Source organism: Lynx canadensis, chromosome D4, assembly GCF_007474595.2.
Source record: "Lynx canadensis isolate LIC74 chromosome D4, mLynCan4.pri.v2, whole genome shotgun sequence".
NCBI classification, from domain to species: Eukaryota; Metazoa; Chordata; class Mammalia; order Carnivora; family Felidae; genus Lynx; species Lynx canadensis.
The window spans coordinates 85,369,660-85,393,764 of NC_044315.2; the positions used below are offsets into that span (position 1 = coordinate 85,369,660).

A 24,105-nucleotide genomic window follows, 5' to 3' on the forward strand; every position below is an offset into this window, starting at 1 on the left:
GATTCCAAGGGGCCTGTCTGCCCAAGGAGATCCTGGCCGAGGACCACGAGCAAGGTGCTCACTTGTCTCCTCTGTGAAATGGGGACCGTCAGTCAGTGTGAGATTATTGGGGGATTAAATGAGACCCTGAGTCTGGCACGAAATGGATGGGGGCCCAGCACGTGTAGCTCTGTATTCTCTCCCCGCCCCAGCCTCAGTTTCTTTCACTGTATAATGGGGGTCCAGGACCTCCTTCCCAGGCTGTGGGGAGAAGCAGGGTTTGTGCCCACAAGGGGCTCCTACACTGTAGAGGGCTGTCCTCAGTGGGAACCACACAGCACATGTGAGAGTGATTAGAAGCTGCAGAGACCCGGTTTATTTTATTTTATTTTATTTTTTCCCAGAGAAACAATAGTTGCCCCCTCTCCCAAGTCTGGAATGCTTTACGCCCAGGGTCTGGGACCCCTCATTTAAATTGGCTGCGAAGGGACAGGCGCTGTGAGCCCCTGGAGGAGGTTGTTAGGGATGGAAAGCCGGGGCCCAGGAATTTACAATCCGTTACTTGAGAGGTGTCCTGCCTCCCCCTCACCCCATCCAGGCCTTCGCAGACCCAGCATGTGCCGTAAAGATGTCACATTGGGTGGGGGTTGCTGAGGAGAGGTCCAGGACCTGGCCTCCCTGGGGGCGGTGGTGGGGGGTGGGGAGTGATACGCAGCCTGGGACAGAATCCTGGCTGCACTGTGTCCCAGCCGGATGAGCGTGGACAAGAGCTTCCCTCTCTGAGCCTCAGTGCCCCTCGGTAAAGCCGGACACAGAAAGCTCCAGGGATGCGGGAGTCCCCACTACCAGCTGTGAGACAGGTGATGGCCTGGTAGTGGTGAGGTCCAGAGATCCATGAGCACTTTGCCACAGAGACTTGGTCAAAATTGCGCCCCTCTCACTGCCCACCTGTGCCAGGCACCGCACTAGGAACTCAGCTCACATATAAGCAAGAGGCTCTTTTCCTTTACCAAATCACACTGCCCTTCTCTCTTATTTGAGGTTCTGACACTTTGTAGTTGTAAGGCATGGTACAAGGCCTGGTGTCTCTCTGAGCCTCAGTTTTCTCATCTGTGAAGTGGCTGGTCATTTCCCCTGCTTTACAGGGCTGAAGGGAAAAGGGATAAATAGTGTATAAGCTCCCCCCAGAGCCAGGCACACAGCACGCGCTCAATACACAGTGCTGGGGCAGGTGGGGAGCCTGGCATCGCAGGGGGATCTCTCAAGGGAAGGGGCATTTGAAGGAAGCTGGGGAAGTAACTAGGGAAGCGGATAAAGGGGGAGGGCGTGGCATGCTGGTGTCTGGGCACTGTGGACACCTAACACACCCCAGACCCACAGACAGCTCAGCACCGGTGGGGAGGGGCAGATCTGAGAGCCACTTAGGGGCCTGACGATGGGTCAAATGTGGGGACAGCTGTTGAGGGAGAGGGAGGACCCACCCAGGTGTCACTCAGGCAGAGGTGAGGGTGGCTATTGGTGGCCTCAGGCAGATGGAGACCAAGGAGAGGACACCGGTCTGGAGGACAGTCAGTGAGGTCAGCTTCTCCTGAGTGAGGAGTCCTGGGACAGCGGAATGGAGCTGTCCAGGGGGGCCTGACATGGGGCCCTAGAAGCCTGGATAGTCCCTATTGAGAGCCATGTCCGCCCGGAGCAGACATATTCGCCAGAAGTGATCTGAGATGGCGATGCTCCAGGCACCCCAATTTCACCAGGTCCCCAGGCTTCAAGACACTCCGTTTCTGCTCTTGGCAGAAAGTGCGCGCTCTGGGAGGCATTACCCGCAGCACAGGGTGACTCTGGCCCAGTTGGGCCAACCAGCCATCTCAGCCACCAACTCTTAGAGACACCGCCCCCCTTCCCAGCCTGGAGCCCTGAGCAAGGACATTTCCTAACCTCAGAGAGGAGCATTTAGGAACCTTCTCGCTCAGGAGTGGCGGGTGCATCCCCAAGGCGAGATTGCATGGAAATGCCCTGCCAGTGCGTGTGAGTGTGTGACTGTGGGGGAGGGGAGCAAAGTAAACAGCCACTGCCCTGTCCTCTCTGCGGCTGTGGCCAGGTACACAGGCCTGTTTGGACAGCTGCCTTGTCTGTCCGTCTGTTTGGGAGATGCTGGCTGATAGATGGGGGTGCGCGGGCTGTTAACCCCTCACTGCCTGCATTGCCCCATGTGCACTGCCTCCTCTGGCCTGCAGCGGAGTCGGAGGGTGGTCCTGGCTGCCCCCACCCCAGCTCCTCTCTTGGGGGACACCTTTAGCTCTGAGCCAGGGATGGTGGCAAAGCGACAAGGTGAGGGGAGCTCCAGGGAACGGACAGTCTGCCCCCCAGCCCCACCAGGGAGCCAAGAGCCACGAAGGGCATCTCTTCCTGTGGTGACCAGGAGCAAAATCTGACCCTCTGTCCAGAGCCCTCCTCCTCACTGCCACACCCACGCCCCAGGGAGCCTCGTCTACGTGTTTTAAAAGGCCAGCTGCCAGTGTTTCTCTGGGCTGCCCCCTCTTCACAAACGCCAGCTCAGCCTGGAGTGGAGGAAGGGGGGCTCAGGGCCACTAGCAGCAGGCCCCTCTGAAGAGTGAACAGGCAGAGACGGGGCTTGGGGCTGGCTGGGGCAGAACAAGGCTCAGATCCAGAGAGCCTGACTTGGCGGGGCGGGGGTGGGGGGGGGGGGGGGGGGGGGGGCAGGGAGATCCCAGCCCCAGTGACGAATTGGACACTGCGGAGGCTGAAGCGCGGTGAGACCCAGTGACTTTGGACCTGGCGTCTTCACGTGATCCCCCGTCCGCTACCTTGTGTCCCCATCTCAGTCACTGCTCATCCGTCCAGCACGCACCAGGGTGACAGGGTTGAGGGAGCCACCCACGGCTCCTCCCACCCACCCCAATGCCCAGTCCCTTTTACATGTGGCCTCGCGCTCCGATAAACCACCTCTTCTCCCACTCCTGCAGCCCCGCCCGGGCCCCCCTGCGCCTCTCACCTGCAGGGCACCGACAGCGATCCTCTTGGCTGCTCTTCCCGATTCCACTCTGCGCTTCCCCCACCCTTGGTCCCTGCTCCGCAGCCAAAGTGATCTTTTAAAAATGTAAATCGCTCAAGCTACTCCCCACTTAAAACGTTTCAATGGCTTCCCGTGGCTCTTGAGATTAAGACAAAAATCCTTTAAATGGCCCACAAGGCCATCAACAGGACAGGGGTTAAATAAATTAGGGTTTGCCCATACGATAGAACTGCCAGATGCTGTAAAAGGAGGTGCTCCAGGCCAGACATGGAATCCTCACCAACCGTGGGAGTGGGAGGGTGGGTGCATGAGGAACAGTTTTAATTGGTGTTTATGGGAAGGAAGGAAGGAAGGGAGGGAGGGAGGGAGGGAGGGAAGGAAGGAAGGAAGGAAGGAAGGAAGGAAGGAAGGAAGGAAGGGGGGGAGGGAGGGAGGGAAGGAAGGAAGGAAGGAAGGGGGGAGGGAGGGAGGGAAGGAAGGAAAGGAAGGAAGGAGGGAGGGAGGGAGGGAGGGAAGGAAGGAAGGAAGGAAGGAAGGAAGGAAGGAAGGAAAAGAAAAGTGGGCAAACCCCCAACCAGTCCTCACTAAAAAAAGTTGAGGGAGGGGAACACCGTATACACACAGGTTTATGTATGTGTTACCTATTCTTGCATATTTTTAGAAGGGGACTTGAATGGTAGACTTTGGTTGCCTCTGGGTAGGAGACCTGAATGGCTAGTGACGGGGTGGAGGAGACCTCAGCCAACACGTTTTCGTACATTTGAATATTAAACCATGCGATGCGTTACCTATTCAAAAATAAATTCAATTGTTTCTTTAAAGAACACATTTTGTAAGTGGTGTAAGAAGGCCTGCACCCCAGACTGGCTCCTGCCACTCTTCAGCTTCCTCGGGTTCCACACGCACCCTCTGCACTGTTTATTTCTGGTTAATTCTGGTCGTGTCTCTGGGCCCTCGCATTCACTGTTTCCTCTGCTACCCGGTCTGTCCATCGCTTCCCATCCTGGTCTGGCTGCTTCTCCCTCCTCTGTCTATGCCCAAACCTGTCTTCAGGAAAGTCTTCTCTGATGCGCCCCCGCCTCCCAGGCTGGACCGGATCAGGAGCAATTGTCTCTTTTTCTTTAAAATTTTTTTAATGTTTATTTCTTTTTGAGAAGGAGGGACAGAACGGGAGCAGGGAAGGGGCGGGGGTGGGGGGGAGACACAGAATCCGAAGCAGGCTCCAGGCTCTGTCAGCACAGTGCCCGACGCGGGGCTTGAACCCACGGACTGGGAGATCATGGCCCGAGCTGAAGTCGGACGCTCAACCGACTGAGCCACCCAGGCTTGGGTGTGCCTTTCTTTCCTGTTTCCTGTCTCCCTCCTCATGGTCATAGCTGTCCCCAGTGCCCAGCACTGAGCCTGACACACGGTGTCTGGGGAATGGGTGAACCAGCAGGGAGGAGAGGCTGCCCTGAGAACTCCGAGGAGGGGGCTGTTGCCATGGGGTGGGGAGTGCCCACCCAGGCCTTGAAGAGCAAGAAGGCTTTTGCCAGATTCACAAGGTGGACGGTGCTCCAAACGAGCCCAAGCAGCTGTATTTCTCCAGCAATCTGTCTGCCAATCCCTCCTGCCCCCTGCTCTAGCTGCGGTCTTGGGCAAATTACCTCTCTTCTCTGCGCCTCGGTTTGCTTCTCAGAAAAATGGAGTCATTGGCAGAGACCTCTCGGAGTTACTAGGGGCGGGGTCCCCGAATCCCACCGGGAAGGCGCGCACACAGTCGGTGCCGGATAAATGCCGGGGGAACTGCTGCGGGCGCGGGGAAAGGGTTAAAGCCGGGCGCTTTTTAATTGTCAAATGACTGCGGGCGATTAGCGCTGGCAGCTTCCTCAATAATCGCTCTTCTCTGTACCTGCTGGGAGCTTAATTAAAAAACAAAGAGGCTCAATTTAAAGGCCATTACTATGCTAATGCGGCCGGGCGGGCGGTGATTAAGCAGCTCGGGCGGGCGGCGGGCGGCTGGGGCGGGGCGCGGGGCGATCAGTTACCCACTAAACGGACGGGCGGGCGGGCACCCCGCAAGCGGCCGTGCTTGGCGGTGCCCAGCCCAGGCGCTCGGCCCTGACCCGCCGGGAGCGCCGGAGCTCAGAGACCCAAGGAGGCGTTCTCCCAGAGCCTCTTCTTACTCCCTATCGAAGCGTCGGGCTGTGGGTACGAAATAACGCCAGCCACACCTCCAAGGGCTTCCTCTTACAGAAGAATTTCTCCTCCTGCCTCCCACCAGCCTTGAGTCCTGCTGCCTTGGGGCACCCACTTCTCAGATTAATCTCCCAGGGCCCTCAACTGGGGAACATGTTCTGCCCACACACTGTGATTCTGTCCTGGCACACACAGGTCTCAGGCTCCCAACCCGCTGGGGCATTTGCTCCCCTGTCCCCAACCACCTTCCCAGCCTCCAGGAAGGTACCAATGTGGTGGTTACCAGCCAGGCTAACCTGGGATGAGGCCCTGGCTCTACCTGATCAGCTGGGTGACCTGTGTAAGCAAGGGACTCTTACCTGCCAGGGTGGCCATGAGGTCCACCTACATGGGAGGCCCCTACATTAGGGGGTGGGCTACATGTGAAGCTCTGAGCACAGGGCTGGTCTGGTTCCTGTGAGTTTGACATTTAGTAGCTAGGGTAGAGCTAGCTAGGGTAGGGGTCAAAAACTTGACTGCAAGAGGACAGGTTGGTTGTGGGGTGTGGTAGGACTTAGTCCAGAGCTCATGAGAGAGACTGGGCAGTGAGGCCCTCATTGACTGGGCTGACAAAGTTAATGTTATATCTCTGGCTACATTAAGAGGAGTATAGGGTGGGGAACAAGGGAGGCTATGGTTCTTCTTGCCCCTGGAGGACCAAGTAGCTGGCTGCTAGGCTTTAAGGGCTATTTGGACAAACTCCAGCTCATGACCAGAGTGTGGAACGTGGGCAGGGGGGTTAACCTGAAGAAGGAGATGTCAAGGGAAGGGTCACTGTCTTTGAGTCTCTGAAGGGCAAGAAGGAGCACGCTTATTCTATGGGGTCCCAGCTGAAGCTGGACATTTGCACCCAACATTGACACCCACAAGTCTGTCTTGACCCCATGGTTTTGACCCTGAGTGTGTTTTCGTTGACGGCCTGATAAAACGTGTGGTCGTAAACTTTGGTCATTTTGTTGGTAACGTGGAAAACCACCCTACCTGAGCCTGGGGGATGTGTTGACTAGGTAAATTAACCAGCACTAAATACAGCTGGCAACGGTGACACCACCCATGGTAATCCGCGTCACCGGCTACAGATTCACCAGAGTCAGATCTTGCTAATCAGGAAGATGCAATTGTAGCACAGACCTGATGGTAGAGCAAAACTTTATTGAAAATTCTTCATGGGAAATAATTTATCTCAATGAAAATAAGTTCGGGAAAATAAAAATGGTAAAGGAAAAAGTTGTAAATTATTTAACGGCACTGGAAAGAAAATTGATCAAAAAATTAAATTGTCTTAATGGAGTTCGTTCCAGAAAACACTTTCTCAAAGGAAGTTTATCAATGTCGTTATAATCCTAATTAAAATGCTGTGGGCTGCATCTAGAAGGTCCAAATCCTTGGGGTCAGAATGATGGGGCCAAAACGTCAGCTAGTCAGCGTTAGGCTGTCCAGTGGTTCCTTGGGCTTCTCCTTCTGAGACCTCCTTTCCCTTGGAAAGCCCTCTTCCCCGTTACACCAGGAGCTCACTGAGGAAAAGTGCCCCTGTGTCTTGTTCCCCACTGATTCCTCATCACCTAGCACAGCGCGTCTGGTCAGTGCTTACAGAATCGAGTCTTACAGCGAAAGCCTTAGAAGGCAGTTTCTGCTCTCAAGAAGAGATTTGGCACAGAGCAAGGGCCCGGATATGTGTTGGCTGGTTGATTGCGTACATGGGTGCAGTGGCTGGATGGACTGAGAGGGTGGCTGGGTGGGAGATGGGTGGATAGTTGGGCAGGTGGGTGGGTGGATGGATGGATGGATGGATGGATGGATGGATGGGTGAATGCTTGGATAGATGGATGGATAGCAGGCTGAGTGACTATGTGAGTGAGTGGGTGGATGGATGGATGAGTAAGTGGGAACAAAAGAAACCTGACCTGTTCTCTTTAGCCCAACGTTTAAGGCTAGCAGCCTGACCCTTCTCGCTTCCAACATGGCTGACCCACTGTCTCCTTAACCCTGGAAATGGCCTCCATTTTCTTCATACCTTTGCTTTTTTTCAACCTCTCCTTTGCAGAATTGTCTCCCTGCTTCTCTGCCCCTGTTTAGGGGGCAGAGTTCAGACTCTGGAATCAGGCACACTGCTGTTCCCAACCCAGCCTGACCACTTCTCCCTTTCGATCCTTTGCATTCCTTATTGCCACTTCCTCCAGGAAGCCTTCCATGACTCCAGCCCTGCCCCCTCCCTCTCTCCACCCCCACCACTCCCTCAGTGTTGCACTTCCATCAGGCCCTGCCCTGGACCTGGCAGCCCTGGGTACATGGGTACATGGCTGGGTACATGGCTATGGGCCTGGTCTTTTCTGACCACTCGGGACCCCGGAGAGAAATCCAAAGGCCTCTGCGCCCCGTGGTGTAGTCTCTCCTCTTCCGCCTGCATGTGAGCCCCTGGCCTCTGTAACCTCCCAGCCCAGGTCATGGGCCCAGCAGCTCTGAGCTAACAGAGCAAGTGCACAGCCATTCCGAGTGGTGGGCAGGGAGGTGGAGGCTGAGGCAGGATAGGGACTCAAGCACAGGGAGGTCCAGGAAGCCATGCAATGATGCAGGGAGAATGAGCAAGAGCCCTGAGCCCCACTGCCCAGCTTCAATCCCAGCTCTGATGCTGAGCGGCTGTGTTACCCTCTCTGAGCACCACTTTCCTCCTTTGTGGAAAGAGAGCGGCAGTGCCTGCCTGTAAGGGGTCTAATGGGGGAGGGGTCAGTGCAAATAAGGCACAGGGCCTGGCATGTAGGAAATAGTACATTTTAGTAAGTAATAACAGTAACTATGACTGCTAGGTTTGGCACCCCGGAGCCGTTGACTCGGTGAAGGGAACCTGAGATCAGCTCAGAGGGGTCTGATGAGCCAGTGGGAGGAGAAGCCTCCTACTGTGAGCTCAGCACAGGGCCTGGCTCATAGTAGGTGCTCAACGAATGTTAGGTGGAAGAATGATAAAGAGAATCATCAGTGAATTGAATTCATCAGCGAAGGGCAGCAAAAAGAGGGAGGAGCTTCAACTCCTTCAACTCAAAGGTTAATAAAAGTAACACAGGTAAAGCCCTCAGCTTGGGGCCTGGCCTGGAGCCCACAGACCCTCTGACTACTGTTGGCCCAGGCTACAGGGTAGGAAGGGGCATGTGGAAGGATGGCCAGAGGGATGGGATGACGCCCTGCCTTCCACCTGCCCTGTCCGGCAACGTTGTCTCTCCCTGAAGTCACTAGGAGAGGTCTGATCCTCAGAGAAGCTTCAGTACCCCCGATGGAAAATAGCCTCCTGAGGCAGAGGCTAGGTCTTGCTTCTACCCACTGCAGGGGTCATAGCCCCAAAGGTGAGGCCAGTTATCAGATGCCAAGACGTGTGCACACAGCAACTGACTCTTAGGAGTGTGTGTGTGTGTGTGTGTGTGTGTGTGTCTGTCTGTCTGTCTGTCTTGGCAACTCTCAAACAGTATCTCCAGCCGGGGCCTCTCTCTGAACTCCAGACTCATATATGCAGCTGCCCCCTAGATGCATCCACGTGGCTGTTAGAAGGCAGCTCACACACAATGTGTCCGAAACTACCCTCCTCATTCTCCCCTCCTCCACCTGGTCTCCGTCTCCATTTCATTTAATGGCAACTCCATCCTTCCCCATTGTACAGGCCCCCAGGTCATGTGTCCATCCTTTCTCTGCCCATCCTCTGGTGTCCCTGTCTACCTGCAAAACGCATCCCACGTCGGACTGCTTCTCAGCACCTCCCTGGGTCTGAGCAGACAATATCTCTTGCCCAGATTATTGAGATAACCTCCCAACTCATCCCCCTGCTCCCACCTCCTCCTCCACACAGCTGCCTGAGGAATCTGGTTCAAATGTCAGCCAGATCTCATACCCCCTCTGCTCAGAACCCTCCCACAAAGTCAAAGGCCCATAAGATATGCCCCCTGCTTCTACCCGCACATCTTAGTGCCCCCCCCCCGCCCCCCCCATTCCTGTCACTCACCTGCTTTAGCCATGAGGGCCTTCTTGTCACTTCTCCAACACCTGATACACTCAGCCTCAGGGCCTTTGCATTTGCTGTTTCCTCTGTTGCGAAACTCCCCCCACCCCCATCCCGGCCCAGGTATCTCAGCAAGGCCTCTGACTGTCCTTCCTAAAAGCCCTGGCCATCCTCTTTGCGCTCCCCGCTCATTTTTCTTCATCATATTGTCACCAGTTATTACACTCTGAGTGCTACGGGTTTATCTGTTGCCTGTCCCCTCACCCATTAGAATGGAAGCTGGGAGTGGGGATGGGGGTGGGAAGGACAGTGCATTTGGCTCACTGCTCTATCTCCAGCCTCTAGACAGTCCCTGGCACACAGTAGGCACTAATAAATGTGTGTGCACTCACCGAATGTGTGTCTGCCTGGCCAGGCTGGCCCCTGGATGGTACCTGGGGGCTCCCGGCTGGGCCCGCGTCCCTCCCTGCCCCTGGCCCGTGACCTCCAGCCCCGGCCAGGGAGGGGGGCGGGGGAGGGGGTGTGCTCCCGACAGTGCCCGAGGCCCGGATCAAAGGGCCTCAGAGCCGGCGGCCGGCACAGCTGGGTCTGCGCGCCCGCAGGAAGCTCCGGGGCAGCCCTCGCTGCAGGCCCGGCCCCGGCGCGGCGAGGCTACGGAGAGGCCCTGCGAGGCCCGCGCTCCGGCGGCCGTCGGTCCGAGCGCCCGGCCACGCCGCGCATTCCAGCCGCGTGATTGACGCGCGCACCGGGGCCCCTGCCTGCGGCTCCCGCCGCCCGCCTGGCCCGCCGCCGCCGCCGCATCAAAGCAGATGTTTGCAGCTGGTTTGAGTTGGATCCCCATCAACAGGCCCCTTTTTGTCTCAAAATAAAAAACAGCTACGCCCGGAATGATAAGGACGCGGCAGGCACGTGGGGGAGATGTCAACGAGTCGGGAGGGAGGAGGCCAGGCGGCTCCCTCTGCCTGCTCTCACCCCATCGGCTCCTCCAAGTGACAGGCAAACTCTGGCCGCCGCGGCTGGGCCCCCAAGGGTGTCTAGGGTCCTGTCCCCTGGGCACTCCCCCCCCCCCCGAACTCCAGCTCCTCTCTTAACGGGCATCATCATAGACATCACAGCCCTAGAGCAATAATGATGTCGGCCCCCTATTGGAACGCTTACTGTAGATGAGCCTGCCCTAAGCGCTCTGCGACCACTCCATCCTGGGATCCTCCCCACGAGCCTCTGAAGGACCTGTGGCACCTAGAGGCTCAACACATCCTAGCGATTGCCTGTAAGGTGGGGACCGTGGTCCTTGCCCCAAGGTCAGACAGTAAGTGACAGAGCTGGGATTCAAACTCTTCAGACTATTCCTGCTGCCTTCAGAACCAGTGTGTCATGCCAGCTTTTCCGGAAAGTCCTCAGACCTCTTCCAGGTTAACCGTCATGACTTTCTGTGCCCCCCAGCTTGCCACGTGTACCCTGTCAAGGCACTTGTCATGCTGTGTCAGCCCCCATGGGACCAGATTTGGCCTCTTTCCTCGAGCATCTTGCATGAGCTTGAGAGCTCAGAGCTTCAAAGTCAGCCTCCCTGGGTGTTTGCTGGGTGAACGTGAGAAGGTATAGCCAGTGGGCCAGAGGGCTATGGTTCCCTCCCCGTGGAGGGAGAGTTTCCAGGCACTGTGGGATTTGGGCCTGGAGAGACCCTAAGGCAAACCAGGCCCAAATCTGCCTGGTCCCCAGTGTGGCCCTCGGTAAGGATCTGACAGAAGCCTATACACCTCAGAGGCACAGACAGATGGGGAGAGCACGGACCCGATGATGTGATTGAGGGCTTCGTGATGAAATTGGAGGTGAGGAAGAGAAGGTTCCAGAGCCCGTGTCCCAGCACCATCGTGAGACTCAGACTGGGGAAGGAGTGAGAGGCACACTTGCCAAGATGCCCTCTGTGCCAGGCACTGGGCTAGACCCTCTCACACAGGTTAAAACTCACCGATTCTCAATCACCGGGTGAGGGAAGGATCAATACCCCCTTTTCACAGAAGAGGAAACTGAATCTCAAAAAAGGGGTGAAGAGTGGCCCAGGGCCGCTTAGCTGGTGCCAGAGATATGGAAAGTGCACCTCTAAGCCCAGGGGGGCAGCCAGAAAGCTCTTGGTGAGCAGGAGATAGGGACGCGGGACAGAGAATGGATTGGCCCACCTTGAACTAGGTGTCCAGGCCTTGCCCGGTCACTTATGGTCAGGGGAGTCATTTAATATTGGCATGGCCCTCCCACCCCAGGGCTTTCCCTGTATACTAGGGACGAGGGCACAGTTGGACTCCAGCCCAACAGGAGGTGTGTAAAAAACTTAACCAACATAGAAGTTCGGATTTTGGACTCTGGGCTGTATAGGGGGTCATGGGACGAGAGCAGTGAGTTCACTTGTCTTGCTACCTGGTGGCATTCTCAAACTTCTGGAAGCAGAGTATCCAATGTTCTCATGTCCTACCTGCGCTGCCCATTTCATTTCTCATAAGGTTATTCATTCATTCAACAAACACTCCCTAGTCACGTCCTCAATGCCAGAACCCAGTGTGGGATGGGTGCATGTGAATTAGACCCAGTGTCTGATTTCTGGGTCAGTGAGGGCTTCAGACACACAAATATCTGGGTCTCAGGGAAGGCTTCACAGAGGAAGGATGGGTCTTCCAGCCTGGAATTGGGTCTTGAAGGATGAAGAGAAGTTCAACAAGAAGCAAAAGGCAGAAAGAAGACAGGCTTTGAGGGCAGATGGAATTTTAAGTGTTATGGAGGCAGGAAGGACTTGTTGTTTTCAGGGAGCAACGAGAACCCTGACAGCTGGAACAGAGGATCTGAAGGCAGGTGTGACGGGGCTGGAGTAGGGCCTTGAGTGCCATGATGAGGCCTTTGGACTTACCCTGAAATTGTTGGGCACTCTGAGACTGAGGACCCAGTGAGGGGCTGCATAAACTGTAGAATGCAGCGGTGGGGTATGGGAATGGCAGAATAGTGAGGAGGAGACAGAGGGGCCTCCATTCCTCGAGGGTGGTGAGCAGATGCCAGAAGTCTTGAAGAAATGATGAGGTGCCTGCCTCACGGTGCCCAGCCATTATCCCCATTGAACAGATGGGGCCACTGAGGCTCAGAGAGAAGAGGCTTGTGTGTGGTTCCTGTGCTGGGAAGTGACAGAGCCAAGATTCCAAGCCTAATGCACATGCTTCTGGAGTCTGAGACCTGGGGCTGAAAACCTACAGAGGCTGGAGGGTCCCCAGGACGTTAGGAAGCCAGTTTTATTGGAGGTAAAAGAATCAGATATACTGCATTGCCTCTCTGCAGTTGTCAGTGGCTTAAGAGAAATTAATTAATCAGATTTGTAATCCATGTTTAAATGCTCCAGAAAAAAATTGGTTTTCAGAGTTTTATTAGCTTCATGAATTTAATAAATTGAGCGTTAAACAAATAAACCAATAAAAACTCAGAGGAGATGGAGATGTGTTCTCATAGCCAGGGACTCTTCAAGGGAAGGACGTCCCTGAAAAGGGAATTTCTTACTCCGAAATCACAGATGATCCTGGCGGAGGGAGGATGTGTTTGTGACGGGGAGATGTTCAGTTTGGTTTAAGAGAAACCCACTCAGCTGCACCTGCTGGGTGCTGGGCCAATGCTGAGTAATAAGAACTTGGGGCATTCAGAGCCCTGAGGGCAGACAGACATGGGAATGGCACCCCCAGCAAAGGACAAGGGTGAATGATGGGCAGAATGCACTTGAATGCACTTGAGTATACTTGAACGCACAAAGCATGGAGGGAGTATATGGTGGTGCTTGTGACCTTGTGACTCATGTGACCTTGAACCTGCCCTCTGCACTTTCGTGTGCTCTTCTGTAAAATGGGAATGGAAACAGTGTCTTCCTTTTAGGGTTCTTCAAGGACTTAATGAGGTGATGCAGGTGATGGTAATTGAGTTCATTCACATTGGTGAGACAGGCACACAGAGAACTGAGCCGGGAATGCTCTGTCCAGCTCAGGCCAGACAGAAGCTAGAAGGACCCAGAACCCAGGGTGGTCATGACAGGGAGGTTTGGTTGGGACCTGTAAACCTGGTGTCAGGAAAGCTGCTCCCAGGAGTGGCGGAGACCCGGTGAGGGCGACAATAAGGACAATAAGGAACAAGAGAAAGGCAGATGGCAGTTCTGTGGGGTGCCTTCTTCATGCTGGCATAGGGCCAAGGGCTTTACGTGCAATAGGGCCTTCTCACAACCCTGTAGGTAGGTACCACCATTCCCGTTTCCTAAATGAAGAAACTGAGGCTCAGAGAGGTTAAATGTCTTGATCAAATTCACACTGGGAAAAAGTTACGGAGCCAGGGTAGAACCCTGGGCTGCCTGCCCCAGCAGTGCCCTCCCCGCCCCCCAGCACAAACACTGTCTTCTCAGGGCAGGTGGTGGGTGCCCCCATCGGACTGGGTTGGGGCTGGGGACCAAGTTGCCCTACCTCACAGGCGGGACCAGACTGTATTGGTTGGTTCAGTGTTCATTCCACAAACATTTATTGCTCACCTTCGTGTACACGGGGCTTTGTGCTCAGCCCGGAAGACAGGTGATCCTGGGGAAAGTGGACCGGGAAACTGATCAAGTGGAGTCCTCAGGATAAATACTACAATGGGGAGGGGGTGTGAGGATGAGCAACTCAGTGAGGTGGGTATCTGAGACTGGAGAGAAGAAGGGGGGCTTCCTGGAGGAAGGGATATCTAAGCTAAATCCTTCAGAATACACAGGTGTTGGGTTGTCAGAGGTTGGGAGTGGGAGGAATGGTGTTCTAGACACTAGGGACAGCAGGAGGGAAGGATTGGCAGTTTACATGGACAGTGGGGTTGTGGGTTGCCAGTGAGCCTGTGTGTCTGTGGTGTGGTCATAAAGGTGCCCTCTGGATTTGGAGCTCCTAGACTGGGGGAGGAGCCTGGGCCAGGGGATTGGCACCAAGAGGGCCAGACAGCTGGAGGGGAAGCCACAGGTGGAACCAGAGCTTCAGAGCCTCTCCATGGCACCCCCACCATCCCCTCACACCCCCAGGCCTGCCCCGTCCTAGCCTGTTGGCCCAAGTGTGGTAACAGAAGTACACCCATCTGGAACCCCCCTGCACAGTTCTGGGGAGTGAGAACTATTATCCCCGTCTTGCAGGTGAGGACACAGACCCAGACTTGCCCCAGGTCACAGAGACGGTGAGTGGCTGAGTCGGGATTGAGATCATGACCTGGGCTCCAGATCCAGTGCCTTGGGTGCTGGCAGGGCCTTTCTTTTGCATCAGGCTTCAGGGCCCCTGTGGGGCAGGAAGGCTCAGAGCTTCTCAGCCAGAGCAACTCTATCTCTGTCGGTATTTGCAGCCTCTGTTCGGCCTTCCTGGAGAGGCCCACTCCTGGCCTCAAAAGGCCTGCTCAGCTCACTGACCTCTCCCTCTATGTTCACGGCTTTTACACTGAAAACTCGCTGCATCTTCACATGGGGAAGCGGTCAGTGTTGTTGAGCCCATTATACAGATCAGTAAACTGAGGCTCAGAGAGCAGAAATTACTCGTGCAGTCACTAGCCAGGAAGTGGTGGAACTGAGCGTTGAAACCAAGTCCATCCAATGCCACTGCCACCGGCCTGTGGCTGGGACTGCTTCTCAATGGCCCGTTCCACCGGCCCTTCATGACGGGAGGGGTCGAGGGCAGGAGGGAGGCTCACAGAGAGGAGGGGACCCCACTGGTGCCCCCAACCCCTCCCACACATGCGTTCGTAGCGCTCACTCCGGCTCCCGTAGACAAAGGCAGCCCCATAATTGGGAGCGAGTATTTCATGCATCCCCCCCTGATGTTTTATTGGGTGGAGAGATGCTTGGAGACCAAAAGGATGGCACATTCCGTTTATAAAGTGTGCGCAGTTTGTTTTATATCCCGAGTTTTTGCAATCTAGATAACAGATGATGCCCCGAGTGGCTGGCGCTGCCTCCGTAATGGCGGCACTGAGCCTTTGGAGAAGTATTAATAATAGATTGTGTTGATGAGTTTGGAGAAAGTAGCAATCGACCCCCTGCTGCCAAGGCATTAGCACGGATGTTCTGAATGCAGCTTGCATGGTGGCAGTGCCTGCAAATGCGGGTCACCTCTCCTGCTGCCCTCCTCCCCTACCTAAGCGGGCCTCCCGTCTGGGAGACGCCCAAGGTGTGCCGACCCTGGCCTGGGACGCCGGCCCTGCCATGCCGGCACAGAGATGCAGCCGGTGCCTGTCTGCTCATAGGCCGCTGGGGCCAGGCTGCAGAACTTAGCATGGCACCTAGATCAGGAGGTCGGAGTGTGGGGAGGGGACAGAGGGACAGTGAGGGGGGCAGGGCAGAAGCATCCTCCACGTCAGAGCATCAAGTTGTGGAAACGTGGCTCCTTCCCCAGCACCTTGGCAGAGCTGGACACCCAGCCAGATTACTAGGGGCCTCTGCTTGAGGCTGCCATGGACAGTTGGGTAGGTTGTACCCTGAACAAAGGAATCCAGCCAAAGAGCCAAACCGGAGCTGAAATCCAGCTCATGTTCCCCTTGCAAAGCCACGTACTATGTGGGCTAGTGGGGCCCCAGCTGCCTGCAGCTGACAGCCTGGCCTGAGCCTCAGCCCACCCCAAGCCTTCACTCACCTGCTTTGCAAACACTCACCGAGCCCTCCTTGAGGATCATGTAGAACCAGGTCCTGCCTTTGGAACCCCATAAGAGTTGGAAGCTGACATGTGCAGTCACCGTGATGTGATATTCATTTACCAAGTTACATGCTCAGTATCATTGACTCCTGACAACAGCCCTTTGAGGGAGGTCCTGTTGACATCTCTGTTTCACAGTAGAGGGAACCGAGGCCTGAGGGAATCTCAGGTGAGCACATAGGAGGCTACTTTCCCTGACTGGGACATCAAAGAAGGCTTCCCAGAGGAGGTGGCCTTGGAGTTGGGCACTGCAGGATGAGTAGGAGCCCGCTCAGTAGCACAGAGGCGGGTGGCACGGGGTTGCTGGGGATGCCCCCAATTTGAGTGCCCTGGCCAGTGCCAGGGCAGCAGGCAGACCTCGGATTGGCCCCGTCCACCGCGCCCCACTCGCTCGTCGTGGGCGGTGCTGATGGCAGCCCCGGGAAGGGAGGCAGGCCGAGTGCCTTGCATTTATGGCCGTTTCTGTTCCAGAACCGATTAGTAGAGAATTGCAGCTGTAATCCGTGCCTGTGATGGCGGGCCATAAAGAGGGATGGGATGTGCACAGCGCTCCCAGGGTGGCGCCCGCAGACGTGGCCCAGGGACGTGGGGAATGAAAAATGGTTTTAATTCCCTCCCAGCAGCAATAATTTGATTCTTCATAAATTTTTCCATCAAAGTGTTGTTGAGGCTGAGTTCCCACAGAGCAGGGCACGTGACGGGGAGGGGGGAGCCGGGAGGAGCGGTCAGTAGGTGAGGGCAGGGGAGGGGCCGTGCTGCTCAGACCTTTCTGCCCACGCTGGCTGGAGGCATGGAGACCCCCGCCTGGCTTTGTCTCCAGAGATGGAAGCTGGGTCCGCTTCGTCGTGGAGGGGCTGGATCAGGCCCAGGCTCCGAGTCGGCCCCATCACTTATTACCATGTGACCCTGAGCAAGTGACTCCGCTTCTCGGCACCTCAGTTTCCCTATCACTAAGATGGGGTCCGTGTTCGCTCCTGTCTCACAGCGTTGTTGCAAAGATTAAATGCATTTCTGCCTACAGAGTGCTGAGAACAGCGGCTGGCACACTGTACGTGCTCAGTGAATTTCTGCGTGTGATAAAGATACTTAAGCCGAAATGAGGCATAAGCAGGTGTCAGCTCAGCTGAGGGGCAGAGAAGGAACATGTTGAAAGGCCAGTGTGAAGGTGGCCTGGAGAAACTGCAGGCTGTTGCACGGGGCCATGGCCTGGGGGAGCAAAGACAGAGAAAGAGGCAGGATGTAAAGGGCCTTGAGGCACCAGGGAGTCACGGAAGAGCGTGGAGCAGGGAAACAGCATGAGCAGATGTGTGTTGCAGACAGCTCCCTCTGGCTCTCATCCTGGGGGGTGAGTTTGAAGGGTCAGAGGGGCCAGGAGCCCAGGATGGGGACTAGGGCAGCTGCTCAGGCAGGAGAGGAGGGGCCTCACTTGGGTGGTGAGTTGGACGAGGCCAAGGATTGCTTGGATGTGGGAGAGAGGGGCAAGCAAGGAGGAAGCGGAGCAGGTTCTGGGGTGAGGGTAGACCAGCCTGCCCTTTTCAGGGCAGGAACCACCTACCTGGCTCTCAGAGAAGGTGAAGGCCGACCTTGTGCTCTGCCCTCTAGTGGCCACTGTGTCTCCGAGCAGGAAAGACCCTGAGCTGACACACCTAGGGAGCGCATCTCTGGGCAGGATGCCCAGCGCCCACCCTGGGGCCACCAGGGCCCTGGGAGCCAGTGGAGGAGGGCTGCAGGGCCTCCCGCTGTCTGGCTCTGTGCCCAGGGTGGGCCTCTCCTGCCTGGGGTGGAAGGCCAGGGTGGCAGGAGGGAGAGGCCAGCCCCGGATGGGCAGTGGCCTCCGGGAGGGACCCCCGAGCCTAGCCAGTGCGCCCACATTGTACCCCTGCAGGCTCTTCGCAGCCAAGTGCAGCGGCTGCATGGAGAAGATCGCCCCCACGGAGTTTGTGATGCGGGCACTGGAGTGTGTGTACCACCTGGGCTGCTTCTGCTGCTGTGTGTGTGAGCGGCAGCTCCGCAAGGGCGACGAGTTTGTGCTCAAGGAGGGCCAGCTGCTGTGCAAGGGTGACTACGAGAAGGAGAAGGACCTGCTCAGCTCCGTGAGCCCCGACGAGTCCGACTCCGGTGAGCCACGGCTGGAGCTGGGGGGCAGGCGGCAGGGAGGGGCCCCTGCCGGCAAAGGACCTGAGCTACACAGACGGTGCACCCACATCCGGTGCACGTGGCACTGACGTGACCGCATGCCGTTACCTGCCACTAATGTGTGTGCACGTCCCCGGGCGCACAGATGCACATATGGACACTACCACGTGTGTTGTGCACCGGTGTATGTGCGTATGACCACACACACACACACACACACACACACACACACACACAAGCACATAAAATATAAAATGCATGTGTGGATACCCAGGCCCAGGAGTATACATACATGGACACGTGTGCTTAGATGCCCACACACGCACAAGCCCACACTCAGGAACACACACGTGCACGTCCACTTAAACATGCGTACATGCGCACGCGTGACCCAGCACGCACATCACACGCACACTGAGCAGCTCTGCGTGTGGCCACACACCCGTTTATCCACCTGCTCGCTGTATTGTGGTTTACACACCTGCACACACACCGCACATACCCTGCTCTCCGGCCCACCGCCCTCACCCTCTCTTGTCCTTGCCGTGGCCCCCGCCGTGGCACGGCACCACAGGCGTCTCTGCCAGCACCAGGCCTGCAGGCTGGTGGTGGCCGAGAGGCAGGGATCTGGTGCGTCCTTCATCAGTGGGGAGCAGCAGCCTGAGCTGTCATTTCCCAGCTGGGTGGGGGCCCTCGGTGGTGCAGGGAAAGACCCTGTTTCCCGGATGAAGGCACGCCTCTACTCTGCTCCAGCCTCCAAAAGGACTGTGCCAGCTTAGAGCCCTCCTGGCAGAAGGGCAGGTACGGGAAAGGAGGAATGAGTCTTGGAAGGGAAAAGCCAGGGAGAAGGCTGGTGCCGTGTCATTCCAGGGTAGTGGGGGAGGACTGGAACAGAGGGGGCAGAGAGGAGATACCCTGGTCTGCTGAGCCGGGGCAACCTAGGGTAACCTAGAGCCCACGGTCACAAGACCTGCCCATCTCGAAGAGCTTTGTTACCGTGGGGGCCCTTGGAGGAAGTAGTGAGCCCCCTCTCTGTCTGTCCCTCTGTCCACCCATGGGCAGGGCACCGTGGAGGCTGCCTGGACTCATGGCAGAGCAGACACTGACCGGGTGCCATGGACCCATTCCTATCAGGCCTGGGAGGGGCTCTTGGAGGGAAGAGATCCACCCCCTCCACAGGGGCTCATGCTCTGAGGAAGATGGGCCTGGGAAAAGGAGGCCAGTTCAGACTCAGGGGCAGCAGGAAGCACGTGGTGTCCATCCGGGGCTGGCATCTCCGAGGCCCACAACTCTGGGGCGTGGAAGGGGCCACGTGTGCATTGCATGGTGGGTGTGGGTGTGTCTCTGGGTGAATACACGTGCTTCTGCGTGTGTGTGTGTGCCTGTTCAGGTGTGTGCATGCCTGTATGTGTCCACCTATGAGCATGCACCTGTGTGTGTGTGTGTGTGTGTGTGTGTGTGTGTGTGTGTGTGTGAATGAATATGTCTTCGAGTTGCGTGCGCCCAGGTCTCCGTGGGCCCACGTGCCAGTGTGCGTGCACATATGCAGGTGGTTGAGTGTGTAACTCCATGGGGGGGGGTATGTATTCTGTGGTCGTGAATACTCCTGTGTGAGAATGTCTGGGGTATGCCATCACCTGACATTTCTTAGTCCCTAGAAGCTTCAAGGAAGAAGGTTCCCCAGAGTTTTCTCCCTGGGTCCTGGGGCCCGCTGGCCTTGGGCGAGGGCAGTGGGAACGAGTTTTCTGTAAGGCTGACGTGCTGGGCTGGGGTCTCCGGAGTCCCTGGAGCCAGCCCTGGCGGGTGTTGGCTGGAAGTAATGGGATCCCGCCAGGCAACAGATTGCCTACGGGTACAAGGCTGAGACCCTTGTACAAACCTGATGGGCCGGGTATGTCCGCCACAGTGAAGAGTGAGGACGAGGATGGAGACATGAAGCCAGCCAAGGGGCAGGGCAGCCAGAGCAAGGGCAGTGGGGACGACGGGAAGGACCCCCGGAGGCCCAAGCGACCCCGGACCATCCTCACCACGCAGCAGCGAAGAGCCTTCAAGGCCTCCTTTGAGGTGTCCTCCAAGCCCTGCCGAAAGGTGAGGGGCCCCCGGGGTGGGGCGGGGCTGACACCCCACACCCGCTGCCCTCCCAGACAATGCCCCTACCGCTCTTGCTGGGGACGGGGACCTCCCTGAACCTCCCCGCCAACCCACAGTTCCCCCAAGCCCCATGCGCCCCACCCCCACCCCCGGCCTGATCTGTGTCCGTCCATCCGGGCAGGTCCGAGAGACTCTGGCGGCGGAGACGGGCCTCAGCGTGCGTGTGGTCCAGGTCTGGTTTCAGAACCAAAGAGCCAAGGTGAGAGGCCGCTTACCCCCGTTGGGCAGGGATGGAGCAGGGGTGCGGGCAGAAGACAGGGTCCTGATGGGAGGTGCTGGGAATGAACGGGGGGCAGGGGGGCAGGGACTGGCACGACCTGTGTCCCCCGCAGATGAAGAAGTTGGCACGGCGGCACCAGCAGCAGCAGGAACAGCAGAACTCCCAGCGGCTGGGCCAAGGTGAGCCGGGGCCAGGGCGCTGGGGCCCAGGCTCAGCCTCTGGTAATGAGATCCCCCCAGCCCCCCAACTGACACCTTCCGGGGGCGGGGGGTGGGGTGATCAGGGCTCAGGGAACTGCTACCTTGGAACCTGGTGAGATCAAGAGAGGCGGTGGGGACCACGGACAGGATGCAGGAGGAGGGATGGCAGGGTGGGCGGCCCACAGGGGTGGCAGAATTTTCAAAGTCAAAACTGCAGCCATCTGAGACGCCTGGCTGGCTCAGTTGGTAGAGCACGCGACTCTCAATCTCAGGGTCGCGAGTTCAAGCCCCACGTTGGGCATAGAGCTTACTTAAAAAAAAAACAAACAAAAAAACAACCACAAATCTGCAACCATCTCTCACCTTCACGCTGTGCCAGGCACCTTTCTCACCGCTGGTCACGCTCTGCCTCACTTCACTCCCACAGACCCGCGAGGGGAAGGGCATTGTCATGGCGATGCTCGCCGATGCTCAGCGAGACCAAGGGACTTGCTGGGTTCTCTCAGTTCGTAAGGGGCAAAGCCGGCCCCTTTAACATGACCATACACCCCACTGCCCATGCTACAATTTAGCAGAAGTCTCTGGAGAAATCTCCAGAGAGCTTCCGCAAGCCATTGAGGAGTTGGGGGTGGGCTCCTGCTGAGTGACGAGGAGCCAGTTTGAGGGTAGTGGCCAGGCCCCTGAACGCTGGGCTTTGCCAAAATGCCGTGTCCATTTCTTGGGCCGGGGCTGGCCTCCCAAGCCCCATGGGGACACAGAGCCTTGAAGGGAGGGCACGGAGATCTTCCTGGGACTGCCCTAGTAGAGTCGCGGCTCTAGAGCTGCCTGTTCCCAGGTGAGACTGGGATTCCAGGGCAGATGCTAGGGCACTAGTGGGCAGCCCCTCCTACTCAGGACTCGGGGCCAGGCCAGTGTCCCCGGCTGCATCTGAGCCTTGGAGCCCCGTTATTCCTCTGCCTCCTCTGCCGCCTTTCCCAAGACAGCCTGGCCTCCTGGGGCTATAGCCACTGTCTCTGGTCTCCCAGCCACCTCCTGAGCTATGTCACACCTTTCAGTGTTCCCAGCTGCCCCTGAGATGTAGCCTCCCCAAGAATGTTCCACAGTCCGCCTTGAGCTCATCACAGCCCATACTGTACTCCACACAGCACCCTGCTACCCCATCCTCACAACACCCCCTCCTCCTCCCCACCCCATCTCAGCAAATGGCACCACTCCGTACCCGGTGGCCACGCCAGTAACCGGGAGTCACCTCTGACCCTTCCTGTCCTCCATTTGCTGTATCTGCTCGGTTGCCAAGTAGGGCAGTGGTTTTCTTGTCCCGTGTCCCTCATGCCCCTCCCAGGGGTTGTCATTCCTACATTCACCTTACAGGGACCCCAGACCCTCCCTCCGCTTCCTCAGTGGTCTCTGCCTCCGGCCTCCAGCCTGCCCCTCCCTGGCTGAGACCCTCCCCTGACTTCCTAGAGCCTCAGGGAGAACCCACACTCAGCTTGGGCCCCCGAAGGAACCATCTTCCTCCCCACCCCTGGCCTTCTCTCGTTCTCAACAGTGGAGCCCTGTGCACCAGGCTCCCTGCTCTGACCCAGCAATTTCTCCCCTCCCTGCCTTTGCTGCCCTTCAACCTGGCATGCCTGCCCCCTAGCATGGTTGGACCCCTGCTGGTTCTTTAAGTCATATGGAGGTAGGCTTCCTCCAGGAAGCCTTCCCTGAAGCTCTTTGGCCCGGGCATGGGCCCCACCTTAATGCCCCCAGATGCGGGGAGCTCATTGCACCCACATGTTGAATGATTACTGGCTGCTTAATGCCTGTCTCTGCCAGGTGGTGAGCTCCTGGAGGGCAAAGCCACTGGAGGAAGGGAGGACGTGGGATGGGGAGGTCTGTGGCTTTCGATAAACTGACTTTTGAAGAGGAACTACAGTGTGTGTCTGGGGAAGGGGCCAGGGGTCGGATACCTGGGCTCACGGGCCCTGGAAGGCCATAAGCAGCCTGGGGAAGTCTGGAGGAGGTCAGAGGGATGGTGTGGGCACCCTGGACTGGGGGATCGTGTGGGAGGGAGGTCCGTGGGAACTCCCAAGGTACATCTGTGAGGGCTCCCGGGGTGGGGGGACCTCCAGGATCAGGTGGACAGGGCTGGTCGGTGAAGGTGTGCTCTGTCCCCAGAGGTCCTGTCGAGTCGCATGGAGGGCATGATGGCCTCCTACACGCCGCTGGCCCCCCCACAACAGCAGATCGTGGCCATGGAGCAGAGCCCCTACGGCAGCAGCGACCCCTTCCAGCAGGGCCTCACGCCGCCCCAAATGCCAGGTGACCACATGAACCCCTATGGTAAGCCGCCCCCAGCCCCTGCCCGCCCCAGCACCGCCCCCGCCCGCTGCCTGACCTGGCAGGCCTGGGGCCATGACAGCCACCTCCCACCCCCGGGCCCGGGCAGGCCCTGCCAACACAGCCCACCTGCCTCCTCCTGACGCCAGGGGCGCCCTCGCGACCCCACCCATGGCCCTCAGCACCTCTGGTCCCCCGCTGCCGCCACAGGCCATCCTGTCCCTCCTCACCTCTGGCCACACAGCCTGCAGGGCCAACAGGGCCCCCAGGAGCCCCAGCCTGCACTGGCTCCTGACGCCCCCTCTACCCTCAGGGAACGACTCCATCTTCCATGACATCGACAGCGATACCTCCTTAACCAGCCTCAGCGACTGCTTCTTGGGCTCCTCGGACGTGGGCTCCCTGCAGGCCCGCGTGGGGAACCCCATCGACCGGCTCTACTCCATGCAGAGTTCCTACTTCGCCTCCTGAGAGCCAGCTGGCTGCATGGACGCTTGGGCCAGGGTCCTGGGGTGGGCCTGCGGCCGCCGCAGCCAGCCCCACCGCCCGCATAGACTCTACACACAGCCATACGGTGCCCTTTCCTGGGCCAGCCGGGCAGGCAGATGGGCGCAGCCTGGGCAGGGCTGTATCCTGCCCACAGAGACCGTGTCACCCCAGGGACCCAGAGTCTCGGAAAGCCACTCGCCTCCCAGCCCCACCTCGGCCTCCATCACCTCCTTCTCCCTACCCATCTCTTTTTTGGGAAGCTTAAATTCTCTCTATTTTTTTAAACGTCCTCTCTGTGTCCAGCCAACCTCCACAGGCCGGGCCTAGGCCAAGGCAAGGCCCCCGTGCGTGCCCCGGGGCAGGGATGCTGCGCGCGGCACCCGTCACCTGCGAGAAGCGTAGGACCCTGCGCCCTGGGCTGGTGCCCACCTCCTCCCCCACCTCCAAGGGCAGGCCTGCCAGCCTGGATTCACCTGTCCCAGCCCGAGCCTGGAACAGAAGTGGGGAAGAGCTTGGCAGGTGTGCCAGGCCCACTGAGGCACGGCCCTGAAGGGGAGTCCCTGGGGAGGGTAGACTGAGCCTCTCCTGCAAACACGCACACTCGAAGGCACACCCGTGTGATACGCACACAGATATGTAGACAAGCTACAAGAGACACAGAGGCGCTCTGTGGG

The 24,105-nt window shown here is 57.7% G+C and overlaps 1 protein-coding gene and 1 non-coding gene across 4 annotated transcripts in view; both read left to right on the forward strand.

Moving 5' to 3' along the window:
• LMX1B (LIM homeobox transcription factor 1 beta) overlaps positions 1–23,413 on the forward strand; it is an 80,022-nt gene extending 56,609 nt beyond the window's left edge. Inside the window, exons 3-8 of one of the 3 annotated variants that reach the window (XM_030294229.1) lie at positions 17,799–18,031; positions 19,956–20,137; positions 20,322–20,399; positions 20,533–20,615; positions 22,764–22,924; positions 23,256–23,413. In XM_030294229.1, coding sequence (XP_030150089.1) covers positions 17,799–18,031; positions 19,956–20,137; positions 20,322–20,399; positions 20,533–20,615; positions 22,764–22,924; positions 23,256–23,413 — 895 coding nt within the window. Of the gene's footprint in view, positions 1–17,798; positions 18,032–19,955; positions 20,138–20,321; positions 20,400–20,532; positions 20,616–22,763; positions 22,946–23,255 lie in introns of all 3 variants that reach the window. The other 2 variants (XM_030294230.1, XM_030294231.1) reach the window with 2 other exon arrangements.
• On the forward strand, positions 20,849–20,921 carry TRNAE-CUC. Its single transcript has one exon. It is a non-coding gene; the product is annotated as a tRNA-Glu (tRNA).
• Positions 23,414–24,105: the final 692 nt, after the last annotated feature.